This window comes from Mobula birostris, chromosome 7, assembly GCF_030028105.1.
Source record: "Mobula birostris isolate sMobBir1 chromosome 7, sMobBir1.hap1, whole genome shotgun sequence".
Taxonomy (NCBI): domain Eukaryota; kingdom Metazoa; phylum Chordata; class Chondrichthyes; order Myliobatiformes; family Myliobatidae; genus Mobula; species Mobula birostris.
The window spans coordinates 56,410,234-56,435,124 of NC_092376.1; the positions used below are offsets into that span (position 1 = coordinate 56,410,234).

The 24,891-nt window shown below is 38.7% G+C and overlaps 1 protein-coding gene across 1 annotated transcript in view; it reads right to left on the minus strand.

Moving 5' to 3' along the window:
• Positions 1-24,891, minus strand: part of LOC140200925 (neuroendocrine convertase 1-like) — a 310,355-nt gene that overhangs the window by 220,448 nt on the left and 65,016 nt on the right. The window contains exon 7 of the mRNA XM_072264575.1: positions 10,923-11,036. Coding sequence (XP_072120676.1) covers positions 10,923-11,036 — 114 coding nt within the window. The remainder of the gene's footprint in view (positions 1-10,922; positions 11,037-24,891) is intronic.

Here is a 24,891-nt window from a genome sequence, read left to right on the forward strand (position 1 = left end):
ATCAAGGCCACCCGCCCCTTTGAGCGACTGAGTGTTGACTTTAAGGGCCCCCTTCCCTCCACCAACCGCATTGTGTACTTTCTTAACATTATCGACGAGTACTCGCGGTTCCCCTTCGCCATCCCCTGCCCCAACACCACTACCACGTCAGTCATAAAAGCCCTGCGCAAACTCTTCACTCTGTTCGGATACCCATGCTATATCCACAGTGACAGAGGGTCCTCGTTTATGAGCGATGAGTTGCGCCAATACCTGCTGGCTAGGGGAATTGCAACTAGTAGGACCACGAGCTATAATCCCAGGGGGAATGGACAGGTGGAGAAGGAAAATGCCACGGTGTGGAAAGCCACATTCTTAGCCCTCAGGTCAAAGGGACTGCTGGTCTCCCGCAGGCAGGAGGTCCTTCCCAAGGCACTCCACTCCATCCGTTCCCTGTTATGCACATCTATCAATGCCACCCCTCATGAGTGACTCTTTTCTTTTCCCAGGAAGTCGACTACCAGGACCACCCTACAAACTTGGCTGGTAGTGGACACCTGTTCAGTGGACACAATGGTAAAATCTGGGATCTGCCCAGATCTTACCATTCTGTCAAATTACCATCCAGCCCAGACTTCTTTGGAATCTGGGAGGAAACAGACCATCCCTGGAGGAAGCTCACATAGCTTAAAAGAGAAATGGAAAACTCCACACAGACAGCATTAGAGATCACGAACGAACCCAGGTCACTGTAGCTTCTATTAGTTGCCCAGTTATTAAAGGACTCTATGGACTTCTATTTCTGGCATTCAACCATTTGAAAGTATTTTGCTGTCTTTTTTAGTTCGGAGTTATCAACCTCACACTTACCCGTGATGAAATCCATTGGCAGCAGTTTGCCTGTGAAATGTTTGATTAATTTCTCTATGAAACATAATATGCATACAGTATGTTATCTGCCTTTGTGCCATTGAAAAACTGAAGAAATGCTTTTCTATCCTAACAGCTCCTGGCCATTAATCTGGTGAATAGCTTCAGCCCATACGGAAATCCTTGCAGAGCTCCAGAAGTCCGTAATCCCTAATATCTATCACCTACTTCTTAGCCAATTTTATCAACCAAAAATAAAGGAAGCTAATAAAGAAAAGCCAGCATTATTTGCCAAGGTTAAATTATGTTTAGTTAGCATGCTTAAATTTGCTGATGAATTAGCAGAAAGTATCAATGAGAAATTGCTCTTAGCTCCTGCTGGAGGATCCACTCCAATTTGTCTACTGTTACACAGGTCAAATGCAGATGCCATTTCACTGGCTGTTCATTCAACCCCTGGAGCATCTGGACAGTAAAGATGCATACATCGAGACACTCATCATTGACTATAGCTCTTTTCCAATGTCCTTGAATGGAAAATCCTACAAAAAATAGTGGATACAGCCTAGTCCATCATGAGTAAAGTCCTTCAACCATTGAGCACATCTACACAGAGTATTGTTGCAGGAAAGCAGGATTTATCATCAGGGAACCCCACCACACTGGCCTGCTCTCTTCTCACTGTTGCCTTTTGGAGGAAGGTACAGGAGCCTCAGGACTCACACTGACAGTATCAGGAAGTGTTATTACACCTCAACCATCATGTTCTTGAATCAGAGGCCATGGCTTCACTCAGCTTCACTTGCCCCATCATTGAACTGTTCTCGCAACCTATGGACTCACTTTCAAGGACTCTTCATCTCATATTCTTTACATTTATTTCTTATTTATTTCTTCTTATTATTATTATTTCTTCTTTATTTTCTTTTGCATTTGTATAGTTTGTTGTCTTTTGTGTACTGGTTGTCTGCTCTGTTGGGTGTGGTCTTTCACTGGTTATTGGATTTATTGAGTATGTTAGCCAGAAAACGAATCTCAAGGTTGTCTATGGTGACATACTGTATATGTACTTTGATAATAAATTTACTTTGAACTATAGATGTGGAGAGTATATAGACTGGTTGCACCACAGCCTGGTGTGGAAACAACAATTCCCTTGAAGAGAAAAGTCTACAAAAAGTAGTGGGTATGGCTTAGTCCATCATGGGTAAAGCCCTCCGTACTGTTGTGCATATGTATATGGAATGCTGTAACAGGTAGGCAGTATCCAGTATCAAGGACCACCACCATCCAGACTGTGCTCTCTTCTCATCGCCATCAAGAAGAAGGTACATGAGCCTCAGGGCCGACACTGTCAGGTTCAGGAAAAGTTTTTACCCTTCAACAATCAGACTCTTGAATGAGAGGGGATAACTTTCCTCATCTTCACTCACCCTAACACTGAACTGTTCCCACAACCTATGGACTCAGTTTCATAGACCATAAGACCATAAGACATAGGAGTCGATTAGGCCCATCAAGTCTGCTCCACCGTTCCATTATCAATGATTTATTATCTCTCTCAACCCCATTCTCCTGCCTTCTTCCCATAACATTTGATGGCCTGACTAATTAAGAAATTATCAAACTCCACATTACTACCTCTCCAGCATCATTTTTCTGTGGTCCAATATCTACTCTCGCCTCCCTTTTACTCTTTATATATCTGAAAAAAACTTCTGGTATTCTATTTTATATTATTGGCTACCTTACCTTCATATTGCATCTCTTCTTTCTTTATGGCTTTTTTAGTTGCCTTCTGTTGGTTTTTAAAAGCTTCCCAATCCTCTCAGTACCCACTAATTTTTGCTATATTATATGCTATCTCTTTTTGTTTTATGCCGTCTTTGACTTCACTTGTCAGCCACAGTTACCTCATCCTTCCTTTAGAATACTTTCAAGAACTCATCATCTCTTCTTCTCAGTATTTATTGTTTATACATTATAAATATTTCGTGTTTTTTCCTTTGTGCTTGCACAGTTTGTTGTCTTTTGCATGTTGGTTATTTGTCCATCTTGCGTGCGTCTTTTTCACTGATTCCATTGTGTTTCTTTGTATTTACCGTGAATGCCCGCAAGAAAATGAATCTCAGGGTAGTATATCGTGACATATATGTACTTTGATATTAAATTTGCTTTGAACTTTAAACTTTGAAATAAGCTTCCAAATTTAGCTCAGAACAAGGATCTTGTGCTTTCCCAGTGTATCTGACGAATAAACTTTTCTCGGGCTTCCTGACGGTACAGGTATTGATTTCAACTGATGTTGCAAGGACAGACTCCTCCACCTTTATGAAATGTCAGTTGAAATTGATACCTGTACCTGGCTGGAGGCCCGAGAGCAGTCCAGTTGTTAGCTCAGAACAATTCAGCAGATGCTTTGTCAAATAGTTTTGGGAGTTTATATAGGTAACACCTGTTGGCATTCCCTATAACAAACCCATCTTCAAAAAAAATCTGACATATTTGTCAGATATCTTATATTTTTAATATAACCACATAATCTCTTTTATAAAAGAGTTCATTCACTTTGTCTTTAATTATAGACTGTAGGAAGTTCCTGGTAATAGATTGTAGATAAACAAATGTGTAATTATTAGGTTTGGTGGGAATCTTAGAGGAATTGTGAAAGCTGATTGTATGGCTGCCAGTGGTAGACTAATCAGATCTGAATATTCTCAGAAGTCATTATTATCGGGTACAAACATCTCAGGAAGTTATAGTTTGGAGAATATTACAAGCTAGAGAGAGAGTGTGTGGAGGGGTTTGAAACATGGATAGGAATTGTAAACTGCTGGCTTTATTAACTGGGAACACATGTAGGCACTGAAAGCTTTGGTGTCATTGGTAAGAAGCATATTGTATAGGCAGAAAAGACTTCCATGTTATCACATTTGCATACAGCAAATTAAAGCAGATATACTGGAATGTAGTTAATGGAAGAAAAAGTACTGATGATTATTTCTCTGGTGGGAGGGATGAGGCAATGGTGGAATCAGATGAGTTTCACTGAGTTTATCTCCAGGAAACTAGGAAACTGAGAAAGACGTGGTTGTGTCACCATTTAGTTGGATGACATTTCTGCTCAACCATTGACAGATGGTAAACGGTCTGATAACTTAGGGACAGTGGATATGATGGCAAGATAAACCTGGGTGTCAACAAGGTACATCAGGAATTTGATACTGTTTTTGGATTGTGTTTAGATGAAAAATTAAGGGGCAAAGTATAGAAGATTGTGAAGCACCAGAGATAATGGTGAGAGGTCCTGAAAAGATTCCATTGGTGGCTGCGGCTTGATCAATAACTGCCAGTAGTAGAGAAAGGGTAGAAGAAATATAAGAAAGGAAAGCTCATGAGAGTAGATTAGTTGGTAGCACAAAAAGGACTTCCAGATATTATCAAGTCTTCATCCTCAAAACTGGCCACAATATATGTAAAAAAAGACTGTAACTTTGTTTCTTACAGTTCCTATACTGAACTAGTGAAAAGGTAAACAAAAGAAGAGTAAGATTAATTAAGGACCAAAAACAAAACCTTCCTGTGGAATTAAAAGGCTTGGATAGATAACTGAAAATAATACTGCCAACATCAAGCTTTTGAAAAAAAAGGTAGAGAAATTAAGTCAAGTAAAATTAGCAAAATGGGAGACATTAAAAATACTGGCAAAAGAGAAAGGTCATCTAGTCCGGCTAGGATGTATTCAAGATTGCTGAAGGAAGAGAGGGTAGAAATTATGGAAGCACTGATTATTATCTTTCTATTCTTAGAAATGGTCTGTTGTCAGAGGATTGGAGAACTGGAAATGTTGCACTACAATCAAAAAAATTGGTGGGAAGGCTAAACCTGGCAATTACTAGCTAGACAGCTGAATATTAATAGTGGGGTCACTTTTAGAGATAGTGATCCAATATTATTTTAACAAGCACTTGGCAAGTTTAATACCAGCATGATTTATCAAAGTTAAATCATGTTTGGTTAACATACTTAAATTGACTGATGAATTTGCAGAAAGGGTCAATGAAAATGCATGGTTGCTATTGGATAAATTAATCTTCAGAGACTTCACATAACAGAAGGGTAAGTAGCCGATTTAATGAACGATGCTACATGATATGAAAATGACTAAGTTCCAGAAAGCAGAGAACAATGATGATCTGTTGTTCACCGAAATGGAGGGAAAATCTTGTGGCAAGTAAAGTAGGATGGGGTGGAGTGATGGTAACATTGGGATATATGTTGGAGACCTGAACTTGGTTATATAAGTCTCAAAATCAAATTTTGCATATGAAGCAAAGAAGAGAGCACTAGATTTCCAAAGGGCATTCAAGGACTGGTGAGATACACAGAGACCTTGTCAACAGAATTTAATACAGAGAAGTCTGAAATAATTCCTGTAGGTAGGAAAAATGAGCGGAAGCAATAGAAACTAAATTGGCAAAATTTAGCTCAAGAACATGGAACCGTGGCAGTATATGTATTTGCAGGCCAAGTCAAATCCAGTAGAAGGCATACAAGATTCATAAATGGGCGGATAGCTCTAAAGATGGAAAAGGCATGATATATTTGAATAAAGCATTACCTAATTCAATTGGAGCATTGAAATTAATTCTGGGTACAACTATTTAGGAAGGATTTCAAGATCTCAGGAAAGCTATTAGAATGATGAGAGCGATAAAAGATGGCAAATTGGAGAAATCAAAATTGTTCTTCTAATGCAAAGAAACTGAAAAGGAGATTTGATAGCTATTGTCAAGATCACTCTGTAGCAGTAAATAGTTACCGATGGCAGAAGATCAGGATGATCAGAGGACATCAGTTGTAAATTTTGAACACATTTCTTTTTAATGCAGCAAAAATTGTTCTGATTATAAATGCACTGACTGAAAAGAAAAAAAAAACTTTCAAAAGAGAATTGGGTGAGTACTGAAACCTGAAATATCTGCAGGAGCATAGACAAAGATTAAGGGATTAAAATCATTTGGATAGTTCTCTGAAATATGTGCAGGGAAGCTGGGGTAAATTGTCAATTTGCATTCTGTATCATTCTAAGATTCTGATCTACCAAACAAGAAAATTTAAAACAATGCACAAAATATTACAGATTTTGATCCTCACTCAATATTGAACTTATGATTTCTATTTACTCACGGGCCAGCCATCTTATCAGTCATCAAAGTTCCCTATTGACTCAGACAGCTCCCTGCCACAATCTTCTTTCAGTTCACCATTGATCAGCAATTCCTAGCAATTTGCAACATAGTTACAATTGAATGAGGTAGGCCAAATTGTGAGTCCACAGCAGTGAGACCATACTTATTTGAAGACGATATACCCAAATTGGAGGCATTCAGATGGCTTCTGAGCGAAAAATATATACATGAAAAAATCTGCAAATGCTGGAGATCCAAATCAACACACACAAAATGCTGGAGGAACTGAGCAGGTCAGGCCTGCATCTACGGAGAAGACTACAGTCGATATTTCGGGCCAAGACCCTTCATCAGGACTGGAAAAAAGTTGAGAAGTCGAGCAAGAAAGTGGGGGTAGGGGAGAAAGAAGACAAGTTGATAGGTGATAGGTGAAACTGAGGGAGAGGGAGGGGTGAAGTAAAGAGCTGGAAAGTTGATTGGTGAAAGAGATAAAGGGCTGGAGGAAGGGGAACCTGAAAGGAGAGGACGGAAGGCTATGGAAGAAAGGGAAGGAGGAGGAGCACCAGAGGGAGGTGATGGGCAGAAAAGGAGATAAGGTGAGAGAGGAAACAGGAATGGGCAATGGTGATGCAGGGTGGGAGGGCATTACTGGCGATGTTTATGCCATCCGGTTGGAAGCTACCCAGACAGGATATAGGGTGTTGCCTCCTGAGTGTGGCCTCATCGTGGCAGTAAAAATAATACTTTAAAATAATACATGGAAATTAACTAAAACATTAAAATTAAGCAAAATAAAGAAAAGAGCACTTACCTGTACGTCTTTACAAACAAGTCAGTGATCCATTTCATGTGAATATGACTGAGCCACACAAGTCAGTCATAGCTAACAAGTAACTGAGGAACACAATGCAAAGTGCATCGGGCTCCTCAGATCAGCAAATCAATGATGCATTCAGCAGCAAAGGGGGAGAGAAGAAACACCAACATCTGACTCCCAGCTTGTAACTAACATCCACATTTCAATGCTCAAGCAGAGAAATCGGGAACATGATGGCCTGTTCACTTCAACTATCCGGTGGTTCGTGACAGAACTGTTGTCTCATGTACAGCACAATCTCATCTTTTATATTATCAATATTGCTCAATTATTTCTTCATTAAAGTGATTACAATATAGTGCAATAATCAATGATATGATTTAATGTTCAACATTTCTAAAACCTAAGGCATTTAGAAATTACAATGACATTTTTATAACAAAAATAGTAGAAGTAGGAGCAGCCCATTAGTCCCCTGGGCTTGTACCACCATTTAATATGACTGCAGTTTATCCTTTAGCTTAGTGCCACTTTCCTGCACTAATTTCACATCCATGATTCATTCCTTCAGTATCAATAAAAGCTATTGACCTCTGCCTTGTACATGCAAAGTGACTAAGCCTCTAGAGTTCTTTTAAGGAGAAAAATCCAGATATTCACTATTCTCTAAGTGAAGGAATTCATCTCTGTCCTGAATGGCAGGCACTTAATGTTGAGATTATGAGAGCTTGTCCTAGACATCCCACCCAGGAGAAACATCACCTCTACATCTACCCCATCAAGTTCCTGAAGTGTTTTATATTTCATTCCCCTAAACTCAATGGGATACAGCATGAAAATAAAAGTAACTGCAAATGCTGGAAATGAAAAACAAAATCAGAAACTGCTGGAAACATTCAATAGATCAGGTAACATCACTGGACAGAAGAACAGAGGTAATATTTCAGGACAAAAATCATTTATCATGTTTCCTGTGACAGGTCTTGAACTTAAATCAAAATGCATAGGTTCAAACGAGGCTGTAGAGAGTTGTAGTCTCTGCCAGCTCCACCTCAGGCACAAGTCTGCCCACCATTGACTACTTCAGAGAGCAGATAACTCAGGAAGGTGGCATCCATGGTTAAGGACCCTCACTGTCTAAGATATGCCTTCTTCACATTGCTAAAGTCTCAATTAGTCAAAATTAGTGCCTATACTTCCTTAGAGGTTTGTGGTGATTCAGCACGTCAGCAAACACTTAGGTATATTTCTATAAACAAACAATGGAGCTATCCAGACTGGCCTGGTATATCCATCATGGCCTTGTATAGAACCACCAATGCCCAGGGATGGAAATGGTTTCCACTGGATACAACCTAGTACATCACAAGCAAAGCCTCCCACCATTGAATTTAAAAACACAAACACGAGGAAATCTGCAGATGCTGGAAATTCAAGCAACACACGCAAAAAATGCTGGTGAACGCAGCAGGCCAGGCAGCATCTATAGGAAGAGGTCCAGTTGACATTTCGGGACGAGACCTTTTTCCCACCATTGAGCACGTTTACATGGAATGCTGTCACAAGAAATCAACATTCATCATCAAAGTCTCTCACCATCCAGGCTATGCTTTCTTCTTGTTACTACCATCAGGCTGGAGGTACAGGAGCCTTAGGTCCCATATCATCAGGTTCAGGAACAGTTATTACCCAACAACCATTAAGCTCCTGAACCAGCAAGGATAACCATTCTGAACTGACTCTATAACCGGCAGGCTCTCTTTCAAGGAACTTTCACAATTCATGTTCTCAGCATTACTTTTTATTTGCACAGTTTGTCTTATTTCATCAGTCTTTGTTGGTGTATTTTTCTTTGTAAATTCTATTGTATTTCTTTATTTCCCTGTAAATGCCTGGAAGAAAATTAATCTCAAGGTAGAACATGGTAACTTGTATGTGTTTTGACAATACACTTTACTTTGAAGATGCACACTCAGTGTTTTAGAAACAGTTTCTTTGCCATCATCATCAGATTTCTGAATGGTCTATGAACCCATGAACATTACCTCACTATTTATTTATTTTAATTTTTATTGGAACTTATAGCAATTGTTTTTGTAGCTTGCATTCTATTGCTGCCACAGACAACAAATTTCATGATCTATGTCAGTGATAACAAGCCTAATTCTTTTCTGATTCTGAACTTGGTTTCTCTATTCACAGATACTGCCTGGGTTGCTGAGTACAGCATCTTCTGTTCTTGTTTAAGAGGATATAGGCCCACTCTGCTGACCCTCCCATCATATGGCAAGCACTGCCATGACAGGAATCAATTGGTGAACTTACACTCCTGTCACAGTTAATTATTTCCTTAGGAAGAGAATTCCCAAGCTTTGCTACCCTTTTGGTGAGGAATTTGTTTCAATTTCTCTTTTGAAGAGTTGTTCCATTAGGATAATAACTATCTAAAGGAAACTTAGCATCTTCTGCCATTAGAATTTCATATTTTTCAATAAAATCGATATTCAGTCTCATAAACTCAAGAGGGTATGGGAACAACCTGCTTTTTTTCTCCTTATAAGAGAAGCTTAACATCCCAGGAATTAAAATCTAGTAAACTTTTCCTACACTCCCCACTCCCTTTATCACAAATATATTTTTGGTAGGGGACCAGAACTCTACACAATATTCCTAATGTGGTCTCAGCAGGGCTCCATTTAATTAAAGCAATACATTTCTATTCTTGCACTCAAATCTACGTGCAATAAAAGCCAACAAACTCTTTGCCTTCGTAACTGCTTGCTGAAATTGCCTATTAAAATTTAGTGATTCATGTACAAGTAGAAATCAGGTCCCTTTGAACAGAAAAGTTTTCGCCTAATAAAAAAAAAGTTCACTTTTTATTTTTCTCTAACAAAGTGGATGACCCAGTATTTTCCCACGTTATATGCCATCTGCCATGTCAGTGCCCAGTCACCTATCTTGTCTATATCTTTCTGATGCTCCTGAGCATCCTCATCACAGCCAACACCTTCAGCAAGCTCTGTATCATCTGCAAACATAGAATGTAACATTTGATCACCTTATCAAAATTACAGGTGCATTGTTCCCCGGGTTTCAGCATTGATCTCTGCTTGCCCTGCTAATCACACAGCAGTTCCCCAACCTGAAAGTGATTTGTGTGTTCTTTCTGTTTTCTTTTTTTCAAACGATCTTGAATCTGCATCCATAAATTAACTTCATGTCATGTGCTCTAATTTTGTTCAACAATTCTTTTCTGTGCTACCTTCTGAAAGGCCTTGACAAATAATATACTGGTTTGTTCTTATATCTTCCATTGTTTACAGCTTCAAAAAACCTCAACACGTGTGTCAAATATGAGTTTCTTTTTAAAATCCACATTCACTTTGCCCAGTACTCTTATTACTTTCCTAGTTACTACTTTCTTAATTATAAATTGCTGCATTTTTTGAACCACTAATGCCAGACTACATGCTTTATCATTACTTCCTCCTCTTCTACATAGAGCTACTTTTAGCAACAACAGTTGAATGCTTCAGTCTTCATATCCTGTTTGACCTGCCTGAGATTCCTATTGTGATAGTGTAACTTTCTCCTGATGGTAAATATCTATGTCACAGCCTTCCATTGTTTAACCCATGGGCAATGAGAAATCAAAACCAGTCACTTCTCGTCATAAAGCTAAAACATATGAGCATAGTTAAATCTAAAGAAAATCATTTTGGTTCTGTTGCAGGAAATAGTTTCATTCACAGACAGAAATCTTTAATAATTTCAACAGGAAAATATATATAACGTTGGAAACCTAAGCATTTTAATCAAACATATATTCAAATGTAGATAATATTTGCAATTAATAGAGAAAACAGTTATGTTGCTTCAAGCAGCATTGAGTACTTTTTCCCTTTAGTATTTTGAATTTATTATCCAGAGCATTTTTAGTCTAATGGTATTTTTTCACTATTGTCATCTCCAATTCAATCAACCAAATCTGATCATATTGCTACTCCTTATATATGAAGCACAACTCCACAAACAAAATCTTTCATGAATTGGTTTCTTACTTGTGATGAACATGGTAGCCTGCTCCATTAATCTTCCAGCCTTTGTTCATGGGGTCAGTGATTTTGCAGGTTTGAACAATCAGGTGCTGCACATCTCGCCATGTGAGATTAGGACTAAATAAAAAGAAAATTGTAAACAAACTGTATCATATTACTCTGGTATAGAAGAAATGGATTTAAATTGTCAGCTTCAGCTTTCTATCTTCAATCCACATTATCCTGCACTCATAGTCACATGGAAGATAAAGGAAAACTGAGCAGTGTATACAATTTCTCTAGGTGAAGAGTAGCAGGCTTACCACTAGATTGACTGCTTTTAACATTTTTGATTGACTCAAATATAAATGTTTGTAATAAAGTTTCTTTTAATCTCTCAGCTCCATCAAAGGCACTAGCCTCCCCACCATCAAGGACATCTTCAAAAGATAATGAAGGACGCTCAACACACAGGACATGCCCTCTTCTCATTACTACCATTAGGGAGGTGTTCATAAGCAAGAAGATGCATACTCAACATTTTAGAAAGAGCCTCTTCGCCTCCGCTATTAGATTTCTGAACCCATGAACGCTACCTCGTAATTTTGCTCTCTTTTGCAATATTTATTTTTATATGTTTTTATTATTACATCACTTTTATGTATTGAACTATCGCAAAACAGCAAATTTCACAATACAGTAGATGATTGTAATAATAAACCAGATCCATTAAAATATTATAGCTATTTGCTTGGGAAGAGATTATTCTAAAATTCTATTCTCTCTGCTATCTAGTATCCTTGGGTGTGAGGGATGGGCTGGTATGCTGTTGTCAAGAATATACTGGTTGCATAAGAGTTGTTCAAAAATAAAACCTAAATATGCATAATCTTGAAATAGATTATCGAATTGCAGTATATATTATTTGCTTATCCTTATAAATAGCAATGTTCTACACAATTGTTCTGTATTTTAAGGCTAAGCTTGGTTAATGTAAAACTTGTTTAACATTCTTTTGTTAAAAATTACTAGTTACATGAGAATTCCAGATGCCCAAATCTAATAAACAAGGGTTTACTGCATTTATATACTTCAGAAATTTTCTTATGTGCCCTGGATTCTCTTTTGTTTCTGGCTATCATTAATGGTAGAATGTGACCTTATTATTGCCACATTTTCTCCGTGACCATACTCCTGGACTTAACAGTTTGCAGTGAGAAAAATGCTATAGATTTTGGACAGGTACCAAAATTAATCTTACAGCATCACCCTCTGCAGGGATAAGTGTGACTTTCATTTTCAGCTAAGGGACATGTAATGCTATATGTTCCATAACTTGCCTGCTGATAAGGCCATAAGCAACACTATGAATGAATGAAAATTTCTCACATAATAATGCTGCCCATATAAAGAGAAAAAAATACCAACATAATATTATTTTTAATACGGTATTTATTCAGCAGCAAATATGTTTCTCACCGAGCCAGCGCCATTGTGGAAACAACAAAGTATCACATACACAAACATTCACACACAAGACAACCTTTGCTAATTATGAGCTGCATTTGTCGTACACAAAGTTAACCATTCATACTTATTTGCATGCATATAATGGGATAAACTAGTGAACCTAAACCACTTCAGTGTTTATCCAAAAAGAGAAATAACAGTGTCATAGAGTGATAGGACACTACAGCACAGAGACAGGCCCTTTGGATATCTAGTTCATACCAAACTATTAATCTGCCTGGTTGCACCAACCTGTACCCGGACCATAGCCCTCCATGCCCCTCCCATCCATGCGCCTATCTAAAGTTTTCTTAAATATTGAAACGGAACCCACATCCACTTCCACTGGCAGGTTGCTCCACATTCTCACTACCATCTGAGTGAAGAATTTCTCTCTCTTGTTCCCCTTTATTATTTCACCCTTCACCCTTACCCCAGGACCAGTGTTTCCTCTAAACTGCTCGGGTGTGTGGCTGCACAGTAAATGAATTGCTCCTGTGCACACAGTCTTCATTACTGCACAGCTAGAATCTTCCTTCTATAATATTAATATAGTTTTGAAATTGAACTTTGTGCTAATATAATTGTGAAATACCCTGTAATTAATTGTGTTAATGAATATAATTCATACATTTTCTAAATAATAAATTACCTAAATCTTTACTTTGAAACATTTTAGAGTTTTAATGCATTTATATTGACAGTGTTTCAAGATAAAACATTGTTATAAATTGTAACAATAAACACAGAATGGAAATCAGTAGCTATTGTTAATAAATTGCCAGCCACTGATATGTTGAACTACATGCTTAGAAATGAAGAATTTGAAGAATTGTCAATTCTGCTTGATATCGTTGGACCACTTCAAGCTTCTAGTACTGACTGTGAACTTGGATGCCGTTTTATGAATTTAATCAAATATAAATCCATAAACAGAATAGAAGTGGACCATTTGGATCATCTAATGAGGATCTTTCAAAATTAATGCAAAATTAATCTGACAGTGTTACTAGACAATGGGTTTGTAATAAAGTTCTGCTCAGTTTTCAGGCTGTGTAAAATTTTCCAGCTTAGAGCAATGGTTAGTCTGCGCAGCTGTATCAAAAATTAGAAGGAACTTTGTCCATGACCTCTAGTTCTAGTCTCACCCAGCCTTAGTGGAAAAAGCCTGCACAGATTCACTCTATTTTATCTCATAATTTTGTATACCTCTATCAATTATCCTGGCAATTCTGGACAATGTTTCTCACCCTCTGCATGCCAACTTGGCTGAACAGAGGAGCACTTCTAGTAATAGACTAAGACAACTGCACTGCTCCAAAGAGCACTACATGAGGTCATTCTTACCCTCGGCCATTAGGCTCTATAATGAGTCAACCTATAGCCGGGGAAGTAATGACTCCCCCCTCCTGTTGGATGTTTGTGATAACTTGTTTTTTATTCTTTCTACTTCTCTTCTAATATTTATATCTGTGCACTTGTTTCTGTGACACTGTAATTTCCTTTGGGATCAATAAAGTTCCTATCTATCTATCTGTCTATCTATCTACATTATTATCCAGATTGTTGATAGAGATGACAAACAGCTTGCAACACACCATTAGTCACAGGCCTTTAGTCAGAGAGGCAACAATCTACTACCACTCTCCAGCTTCTCCCATGAAGCCAATTTCTAATCCATTTTACTATGTCAGCCTGAATGCCAAATGATTGAATCTTCTTGACCAATCTCCCATGTGGACCTTTTTCAGAGGCCTTGTTAGGAAGAGCAAAATGTAATGCAGACTCCCATCACACAGAAACACATACTCAGGTACTTTATTCCAAATTTAGACCTAACTGTTAATTTTGGGACCCAGTGTTTTTCATTAAATTGTTCAGTATCAGGCATACTGAATATGGAGGTAGAGATAAAGGATCCTCTTCTTCATGATTAAGGAGTGAAGAATCACGATCTTACTTCTTAACATCACAATAATAATAATAAATGTTTGCATGTTTTCCCCATATGTCTTTGCAATGAAAACAATACCCAAGTACAGTCATGACAGAAATTACATAGTTTTGGACTGTGAGCTTTAGTAGATATAATATAATATAACCTGCTTTTTTCCTTCATTTTTATGATATGCTGACTGTACATGAATTTCTTTCTCAACTCTCATCGCCCTTGAGAATATGACATTGGGTCTTCTTTGTGAATAGCTGCAACCTATGTGTTGAAGGCAGTTTCATGGTGTTATTCAGTAGGTTTCAGGGTTTTCTTCCAATAGTGAAGAAACTGAATTAAAGAGGCATAGTGATTAGCAGAAGTCTATACTGTTTCCCTACGCTTGTTGACTCAGGAGGCTGTGAATTACTGAACCATATCATTTGGGTAGCACACATTATAACAAAGGTGTACAAGTTGAATAGAGCTGGTTGGAAGGATTCTTGTCACGTCACCAAGCTCTCGATCTCCCTCCTGTATTCTCTGACACATCACTATTTTAGACACGTTCCACTATGGTGGTATCATCTGTAAACTTACAGATGGATTTAGAGTAGAATTTGGTCACACAGTTGTGAGTGTACAAAGATTAGAGTAGGTAGCCATATTGGGCAACAGTGTTGAGGATATTCATGGTGGAGGTGTCACTACTTATCCTTACTGATACAAACACGAGGAATTCTGCAGATGCTGGAAATTCGAGCATCTCTAGGAAGAGGTACAGTCGACGTTTCAGGCCAAGACCCTTCGTCAGGACGGAGGGTCTTGGCCTGAAACGTCGAATATACCTCTTCCTAGTGATGCTGCCTGGCCTGCAGCGTTCACCAGCAACTTTGATGTGTGTTGCTTATCCTTACTGATTGTGCTTTTTTGATCAGGTAGTCAGGATCAACTTGCATAGTATCATTTTGAATTTCAGGTTGAGGAGTTTGGAGATGAGTTTGCTTGGAATATATAGGATTGAAGGCACTTATGTAGTCAATAAACAATAGTTTAATATAGATGTCTTTACTGTCCAGATACAGTATGCCAGGGATGAGTATAGGGCCAGGGAAATGGTGTCCATCATGGACTTGTTTCAGCAGTAGGTAAATTACTGTGGGTTGAGGTTGCCTGGGTGACAGGAGTTATGACTGTCTGTGACCAGCTTCTTGAAGAACTTCATAATGGTGGATGTCAGAGCTATTAAGGTATGTTAGCTTGTTTTTTTATTAGGTATCAGGATGATAAGGAAGATGGGATCCACAGATTAAAGCATGGAGAGGTTAAAAATGCCTCCAAATATCCCCACTAGCTAATATGTGCAGGATCTATGGACATACTCAGGGACACTATTCAGATCAACACAGGGACCAGGACTTCCTGAAGGATTCTATGCTGTTGGAGAGACCCTTTAAGGTGAAATATTAAACTGATCTGCTTCCTAAAGTAGATCTAAAAGATCCCATGGCCCCTCTTTGAAAAAGAACAGTTGAAGTTCTTGCTCAATCAATATCACCAAAATAGATAGGTGGAGAATTTCCTTTATATCACAACGCTGAAAATGCATGTGCAGGTATTGGCCACCAGTTGTTCTCACCATTGTACATAGAGTTCCACTGATTACAATGAAAGTGAAATGCAAGGAGTATATATAACTAAGCAGTTTATTTACTTCATTAAAATAGTTATGATTATTTCCTATCTGTGGAGATGTTGAATTAACATTAGCTTTGATTTTGGTTTACTGATTTATTTTTCTTTTAGTTATTTATATCTACTTGACTAGTTTTATATACCATTGATGATCAGAAACCTTTCAAAACAGTTTCAAAGTGAGTTGTCAAATACTGTTGGGCTGTTCTGGGGTTGGAGCTTTGGCACCCAATACCTGAGGTGTGCCTGCTTCACTTCCCAGGTCTGCAGTTTGCCCTCCATTTTTAGAACAGTGTAATATGGACAGGAGGGCACTGCTGCTGGTTAATCTGGTCTGAGGTTCAGATACAGAATGACCCAGACTTACTTATTAAAATGCATTAAAAAGCTGGTAAATAATTGGAGCATTAAAATCAAATTAAACAGGTAAATTTTTTTCCTTCCTACTTTCCAGCTTGGGAATCCTCAATCAAATGAATACCTTTCCAATTCCATCTGGCCACAGAGTCACAGAGGTGGAATTCTCAGTGATTAGGCTCTGCTACGGGATTGCACAATTATTTATGTGTTATTTTTTCATGGCAAGGAGGCTATTCAGCCCATTGTGTCCACGTTGGACCCTAGCTGATTAATCCTATCATTTGCATTCCCTTTCTTCTATTTCCTTATGGCTTTGTCTTATTCGCTCTCACATGCCTATCCACTTCCCTTTGAATCTTTTGCCGCTCACCCTCATTGACACATAATTTACCATCTTCAACACGACTTTGGGATGTGGGAGGAAACTGGGGCACAAAGTGGAAACTCAACTTTGCACAGATTTCATCCAAATGCAACATAGGTCACGCCCAAGGTCAGGACTGAGCTTTGAGATAATAGCACGAGATGATGCGCTACCATCTTTCACATCTAGCACTTAGCTTATCTCAGATTGACAATGGCACAGTGTAAATCCGGATGCTTTGAGAGACTGAGCCCTTAAGGCTTTCACAAGAACTGTTGGTTATGATCAGGTCAATATGGCACATTATCGTTTTGGGGTATGCCTCAGGTTATGAGGAGCATTTTACAAACCCATCTAAGTTTCTAAAAGAAAGTTAAGGATTTTATTTTTATTTCTCAACTCCATTAAAAAATATAAATAAACTTTTCCTGGAGTTTACGCACAGTATTATCTTTCAACTGGGATCTGTACCATTACCCAGTAAAACATAACCAATCAGCAGGTAGAGACCAACCACTATAAGTAAGCTTTGCCGCACAGGTCGCTTTCTACCACCATTAGTAGCAACCCAATTTATGAAACCATTAGTGACACTTTCTTTCCTGCAGATAAAAACAGCCAAAATTATCTGGCAGCAATTAATCTTAATGGCTGTGTGCAGTAAACAGCAATAGGCTAATTCCAGTTCTGTCAGTCCCATCAAACAATCCCACATTAGGCAGGTTTTCACTGGTCCATTAAGGAAAGTCAGTACAACAACAAATCTGGTGCTGAAGGCACTGAGCATTACTACAGTGATCTTCTGAAACCATCATTATTTTTTAAATAGTATATCCCCAGTGTATTATCATTGCACTCTACATTAGAAATACTTTGATTAAACTCCCCTAATTCATAACAGACAGCTGCAAACCATTTAAGCAGTTAATCTCAACACAACGGCTATTGAAGAAATATAACAAATGAAAGCTGTAAACTCTAAATCATTACTGCAGCAATGACTTGTTTTTGTTATAGCAAAGGGCTCACTTGAGAGGATTTTTGTTTGTTAAGAAGAATTATATAGTGCATGCATTGTCCTCATGTAACAGTTTTTTTCCTTCTCACATTTAATAAAAATGCTCTAAACCACAATGTGTTCAATTGATTAGAACTGTTATTAATACTGCAGCACTAACATTTGGATATCTATTTCGTTAGGAAATGATAATTATGAATACATTTTTGCCTTTCCCTTCCAACGTTATATTTTGAGCTGGTTGGTTCAAAAAAGGTAGCCAAGAACTAGAGACATGTTTCAAACCAATTTCCATACACAATGCTAGCCTTATTGAGTGGATCACAGAAGTGTTTCATCTAGCAAGCTGAAGAGTATTTCTTCTAAGAGTTTTCACTTGCTTTGAATAGAAATAGCAAGAAAAAGACATTTACCTCCGAAAAAAAGAAAGAGTCCTATTTACATAGGGCTGTTCCATTTGCTTTTGGATGCCTCAATGAGCTTTAAACCCAAAGAAATACTTCTGAAGGATCATCATGACGCCATATTGGCAGTCAATTTCCTACAACAAGCTCCCATTAAGAGCAGCGTGAGCACATCCAGATAACTTTCCCAGATGTACTGATCGAGAGATAAATACTAATCAGCTCACTAGGGATAATTTTGCTGTTCTTCCTCAATATAGTGCTACTGGGATCATGTTAAAGAGCAAATGGGGCCTCAGCATTTTCAATAGCATTGCCTAAGTTCTGCAATAGAGATTTTGGTGGTTTAGTCTTTTGGAGCAGGACTTGAACCCATTACCTTTAATCACTGAGAATTAACAGAAGAAACGAAACCTTGCCATTTATTAAAAAAATAAACACTTGGTATTTCTGATACTTGCACAGTCAAATCCTTTGGGATTCATTGTTTTCTCTGACTGTGTAATATTGAAACAGTTAGGATTGATGCAATTACTGCCCTTACATAAAGGTGTTACACTGTTAAATATTATTTCACATAACAGCTATTTATTGCTGTGTCTAGTTTGCCCACTTTATTGCCTCCCACATTCAGAATGTGAGTACTAAAGTCTTCTCTTCCGGCTTGCTAAGGTTCCTAAATGAATTCCTATAACTACCCACCAAACTCCAGGTTCACCTCTGTAATTTTCTCACACTTCTAAAATGGTAAAACTGCCCGAAACAACTTCTCTTCCACTCCCCCATCTGCATTCTGAAAGGATCATTTCTTCAAAGCACTCTGTCTGAACTTCCCAGTTCCACTAACATTTCCCCTTCACACAGCATCAAACATATGAGATGTCACATCTGTCTCTTTATCACCTCTCTTTCACCATTCACTACCTGAACAACAGTTGTGATGTTATGTTGAAGTTGTATAAGACATTGGAGAGGCCGAATTTGGAGTATTGTGTGCAGTTTTCATCATCTACCTACAGGAAAGATGTAAATAATATTGAAACAATGCATAGAAAATTTACAAGGATGTTGCCGGCACTGGAGGACCTGAGTTATAAGGAAAGATTGAATAGGTTAGAACTTTATTCCCTAGGACATAGAAGATTGAGGAAAGACATGATAGAGGTTTACAAAATTATCTGGGGTATAGATAGGGTACATGCAAAACAGGCTTTTTCCACTGAGCTTGGGTGAGATTACAACTAGGGGGTCATGGGTTAAGGGTGAAAGGTGAAATGTTTAAGGGGAACATGAGGGGAAACTTCTTCACTCAGAGAGTGGTGATAATATGGAATGATCTGCCAGTGCAAGTGCTGGAAGAGATTTTGATCCCAATGATCAACAGAAGTTTGGATAGGTATATGGATGGGAGGGGATGGAGGGCCCGGTTCCAGTGTAGGTTGATGGGACTGGGCATTTTAAGTGGTTCAGCACAGATTAGATGGGCCGAGGGGCCTGTTTCTGTGCTGTAGTTTTCTATGGCTGTATGACTCTAATACTTTCCAGGTGAAGTAGCACTAATGTACAAGAAAACCAGATGTAAATTGGACAATGACTTTGCAGAATGGCAGCATTCAGTCTGCAAAAATGAACTGAAGTTTCCAGATATAATTCTCTGTGTCATTCCCTCTCAAACTTCTGTAATTGGCCTGCTACAGTTTTAACAAAACACAATGTAAGCTTGAGGAGCAGTTTCTTATCTTCTGTATTGCCTTCCAGGCTCAACACTGAGCACAACAATTTCAGGTAATCTGCATTTTCAGTGCTTTTGTTTCAGATTTCCAACATTCAGTGTGTCTTTTTGGTCTTTGCAGATAATTGCTTTCCCCAATCACACCTCCTCCAGACCTAATTTCAGTTTCCTTCTATAACTACTATCATTCAATCGCTCTTGGTTTCTGCCAAATAATAGAACATTCTTTATGTGAGCAGGAGGCATGAGCATGTAGAGTCCGAGCCTGGAGTCCGGCATCCCATCATCAGCTTGTCTAGGGGTTGATAATGAAGATCGAAGCTTGAAGTTTGATCAGAAGTTCGCAAGTTGAAGCCCAATGGGCAAACCCTGGAGACTAGAAATGAAGGCTGGAAGCCCGGAGATCAGTCCTGGAGATAGAGGACTGTCTATGTGTGTGGCTGGGTGAGAGGAAAGAAAGAGACTTGCTTTGCTGCTGTCTTCTTGCATTTTGTTGTGTTCTGTTTTGTGTTGTTCTGCTGAGAATTGTGGGCATGCTATGTTGGTGTGGAATGTGTGGTGACACTTGTTGTCTGCCCCCAGCACACCCATAGATGCACTGGTTGTTAACACAAATGACGCATATCCCTGTATGTTTCGAAGTGTGTGATAAATAAATCCAAATCTGAACTTTCAGTATCAGAATCAGGTTTGATATCACTGGCATACGTCGTGAACTTTCATGTTGTTCTCCGCTACCTTCTTTCTTATCTTTGCATCTTGAAACCTGTTTACTTCTAGCTTTTCTCTATTTTAATGAAAAATCACTGGCATTAAACAACAATTTCTTCTCGCTTCACCAGTTATCCCAGATCTGCTGAGTATTGCCAGTTCCATCTCTGTTCTTTCATGATCACTGAATCAAGATCTTAAAGCTGCTTTCTCAGCAACAGCGTGGGAACACCTTCACTTGAAGGGCTATAGTTGTCCAGAGATAGCTTACCAATTTCACAAATGCAAGAGAGAATGGACAATATAATGGTGCCCTTGTTATCGCCAACCAACCCTGGCTGGTATCCATCTGTCTCGAAGAACAATGGGCGATAATGATCATCATCACGAGCTGAAGGGCGGAAGGTATGGAGATCCTGAGATGCCCAGTCATCAGGATCCCCCTCTTGACCTCACAAGTGTAATTCAAAGGAACGCTTATGAAGCAATATGTTTGGCACCAGCATGGCTGCAGGAGCTGCCGGAAGGATGTTCAAAGACGTCCAGCCACCTGAAGGGCTTCAGTCTGGATTCGCTCTCTGGGTTTACTCCTGTAGTCTTTGTCTCTCCCGAGGCTATTTATTCATAGCGGAGGATCTGGTTCACGAGCACCAGGGCATGTCCCCATACTGGTGGGCCTACGTGCTATGTGTTCAGGAGCCAGACCTCCTCCCTATCCTCTGTATTTCAGCCTGAGGCTGAAAGGAGTTCAGTTTCCACCTGTTGCCAGTGAGGAGGCACTACATACGGCTTGCTATTGGAGTTGCTATGCACTGGCAGAGAGAGACTTACACATTCAGCTCTCCTTTTTGGAAGACTTAACCAGCGGTGGAAATTGAAAATGAGGTCAACAAGCACTACCCACTACACTAGACACATCACAACCACTATATCCAATAAAGTAATGAAACAGAAGTCTATTTTATAGTATACAAGATGCTTTATCACTTTAAAGTGGGGCCAATTCCAATACCTGGAAGGTATGCATATTTGTATGTGAGTACTTATGTGTGTGTGAATTTTCACGCAAATCTTGCTGCCCTTCAGTATTTATTTTCAATTATCCAAAAAAGAAGTCAGAGACCAGGACCCACAATGGCAATTTACAATGACATACAGAGTACCCAAACTGCTCTTTTTGAACTTGGTGGCACTTCCAACAGTACAGGCACTAGCTGTATGTTTGCGTTATTTGTGTTAAACTGAGTTGTCAAGCTTTGCTCTGCAACATGCCGAATAGCATATTCTTCACAATTACACTTAAAGCATAAGAAAAACAAATAGATAAATATAGTAAACTGTCACCATAAAATGTGTGAGCTTTGATGATATGCCATGTACACTTATAACTAAATACTTCAGAAGAAAACATTCGCAAGTGAAAATCAAAACATGCCCTGAATTATTAGCACTTAAACTTGTCCAGAAATTTTTTCGGCTTCTTCAATTTCAGCTTTTTGAACTGCCTCATCCTAACAGCAAAAACACAACCAAAGATGACAGTGAATCAGTTCTGAAATATTTGGATTAGAATTTCTTTTGTGTGTAAGTATCTGCCAAGATGTTACAGATTTTCGTCTGTTGTTTCAGCATTCTTATATTGTAAGTGGAATTTCCCCCAATAACCCTGAACATACCACTGGATCCAAGTACAGAAAACAACACCAGAATTGATCAAGGTGACAGATTGGAATGGAAATTAGTACCACTATGAAAAAAAACAGGGAAGCAAATTTCCTAATAGAATAGATTAGTAAATTAAATGATCAGAAGTGGAGAGGGTGAGTAGTTTCAAGTTCCTGGGTGTCAACATCTCTGAGCATCTATCTTGGGCCCAACATATTGATGCAATTATAAAAAAGGCATGACAGTGACTATATTTCACCACATATTGGGAGTTTGAGGAGAAGTAGTATGCCATTAAAGACATTCGCAAATTTCTACAGATGTACCTCAGAGAGCATTCTAGCTGGTTGCATTACCATGTGGTATGGAGGGCCACACTACGGGATCAGCAAAAGCTGCCGAAAATTTTAAACTCAGATGGTTCCATCACGGGCACTAGTCACCCTAGCATCCAGCACAGCTTCAAAAGACGATGCCTCAAGAATGGGACATCCATCATTAAGGACCCCCATTACCCAAGATGTGCCCTCTTTTCATTGTTACCATGAAGGAGGAGGTACAGGAGCCTGAAGACACACACTCAACTTTTCAGGAACAGCTTCTTCTCCTCTGCTATCAGGTTTCTGAATGGACAATGAATCCATGAACACTTCCTCAGAATTTTCCCTCTCTTTTTGCTTTACTTACTTAATTTATTTTTAATATGTACTTCTTATTGCAATTTATAGTTATTATTACTACGTGTAGCATGGTACTGCTACCGCAAAACAACAAATAGCACAGCATTTCACTGCCGAAGATATTAAACTTATTTTGATTCTGATATCCTTCACCATCAAAATGGATGGTGAATATCTAAACTTCCAGCTGGTACCTCCATACAAAAAAAAACTTCCACCCAAAGACATAAAACGTTTTACTTCATTTTTTATCTGTGGTTTTGACATAATGTGGAGTAAATTTAAAAGTAAACAATGTCTATGTTTGGACTGGAGTGTGGAGTTGCAATTCTTTGCTCTCTCAGCCTTGATTTGCAGTCCTAAATGAAGTGGCTATTGAGATAGTGGATGTGTTTATTTTTAATACTCCAGAATTCCTTATTAACTAGTAAGGACTTTTAAAAAATCAACATAACTTGGAAAAGTCAACTTTGTTTTGTGAAAGGGGTATCATGTTTGTCTATTTCAGTGGAATTCTGTGAAAAAGTGCCACGTACTGTGATTATACAGGAGCTAGTAGTTGTACGATAGCTAGATTTCCAGAGGACATTTTATACGATCCTGCATCTAAGGTTATTGTGGAAAATTAAAGATCATATTGTAGGAAGTAACATATTGGCATGGATAGAAGTCTAAAAGAAAACAGAGAAAGGGCATGATGAATCTAGTTCTGTTTGGGCAAGATCTGCCTTGTCAATGCAACATTTGCTATCTCCGATTAGTTCCTGTCTCTCCAGGTGATCGCTCATCCCATGCTTCAGATTTTTTTCCAATAATTTCCCTGCCACTGGTATTAGACTCTTTGCCTGTAATTGCTAAGCTTTTCCACACAGCTTTCTTTGAAAAGGGTGACTAAATCTGCCACTTTCCAGTCATGTGGTACTTTTCTGGTTGCCCATGATGACTGACAAATCTCAGCCAGAGCTGCCGCCCTGACTCCCACAGCAGCCTAGGATAAGACCGATTTACCCTAGTGATTTAGTTACCTTCAAGTTCATTAAGACATCAAGTACCTCCTCTTTATTCATGGAGACTTGCACAGGAATTTCACTTTTCTGTTCACTGAGTTCTTCAACTACAAAATCCATTTGCTTTGTGAACAATAAGGAAAGGATTTCATTTTGGACCTCACCCACAGATTGCTCCTGCTGTCCCCATGAGCCCTCTTCTTTCCCTAGTTATTTTTTTTACTTCAGACATGTCTAAAATATTTACTCATTTATCTTGATCCTGACGGCTAGTTATATTTCCTGACCCCTTTCTGCCTATAGGGCTCCTCCATATTTAGTATTTTATACCTGGAATATGCTACCTTTTTTCTCTCTCTAATCAACCCTTGATATCCCTTGATGTCCAGGGTTCCCTGAGCTTGTTACACATGGCTGTCATTCTTTCAGGAATATGTACGTGTTGAACTCTCATCATTTATCCTTTTGATGTTTCCCACCATGCAGATGCAGACCTACCAATAAATCAGCACCCCTAGCCTGCCTTTGTCAGATTCTGTCAATTTTCTAATGAAATTGGCTTTCCTATAATTTAAGGCCTCTATTCCTGGTTTTTCACTATTTTTTTCTATAACCACATTGAAATATGTGGAATTATGCTCACTATCTTCAAAATGTTCCCCCACTTACACTCTCTCCAGCTTGAGGCTACATTCCTCAAGGTAAGTAAGGCTCCACCATGTTCTACATAGTGGGTCTACTCTAGTGGGTCATAAAGCTCCTCTCAATACACCTCAAAAATTTTACCCACACCTCTCCCCCCACCGAGCCTGTTAATATTTGGGAAATTTAAGTCCCCAGTGGGATGTGAGCAAAAACCATCTCTTGGTTTTCTCACATATCTGTTCCTCTGTCACTTGTTGACTGGAAGCTGGTCTA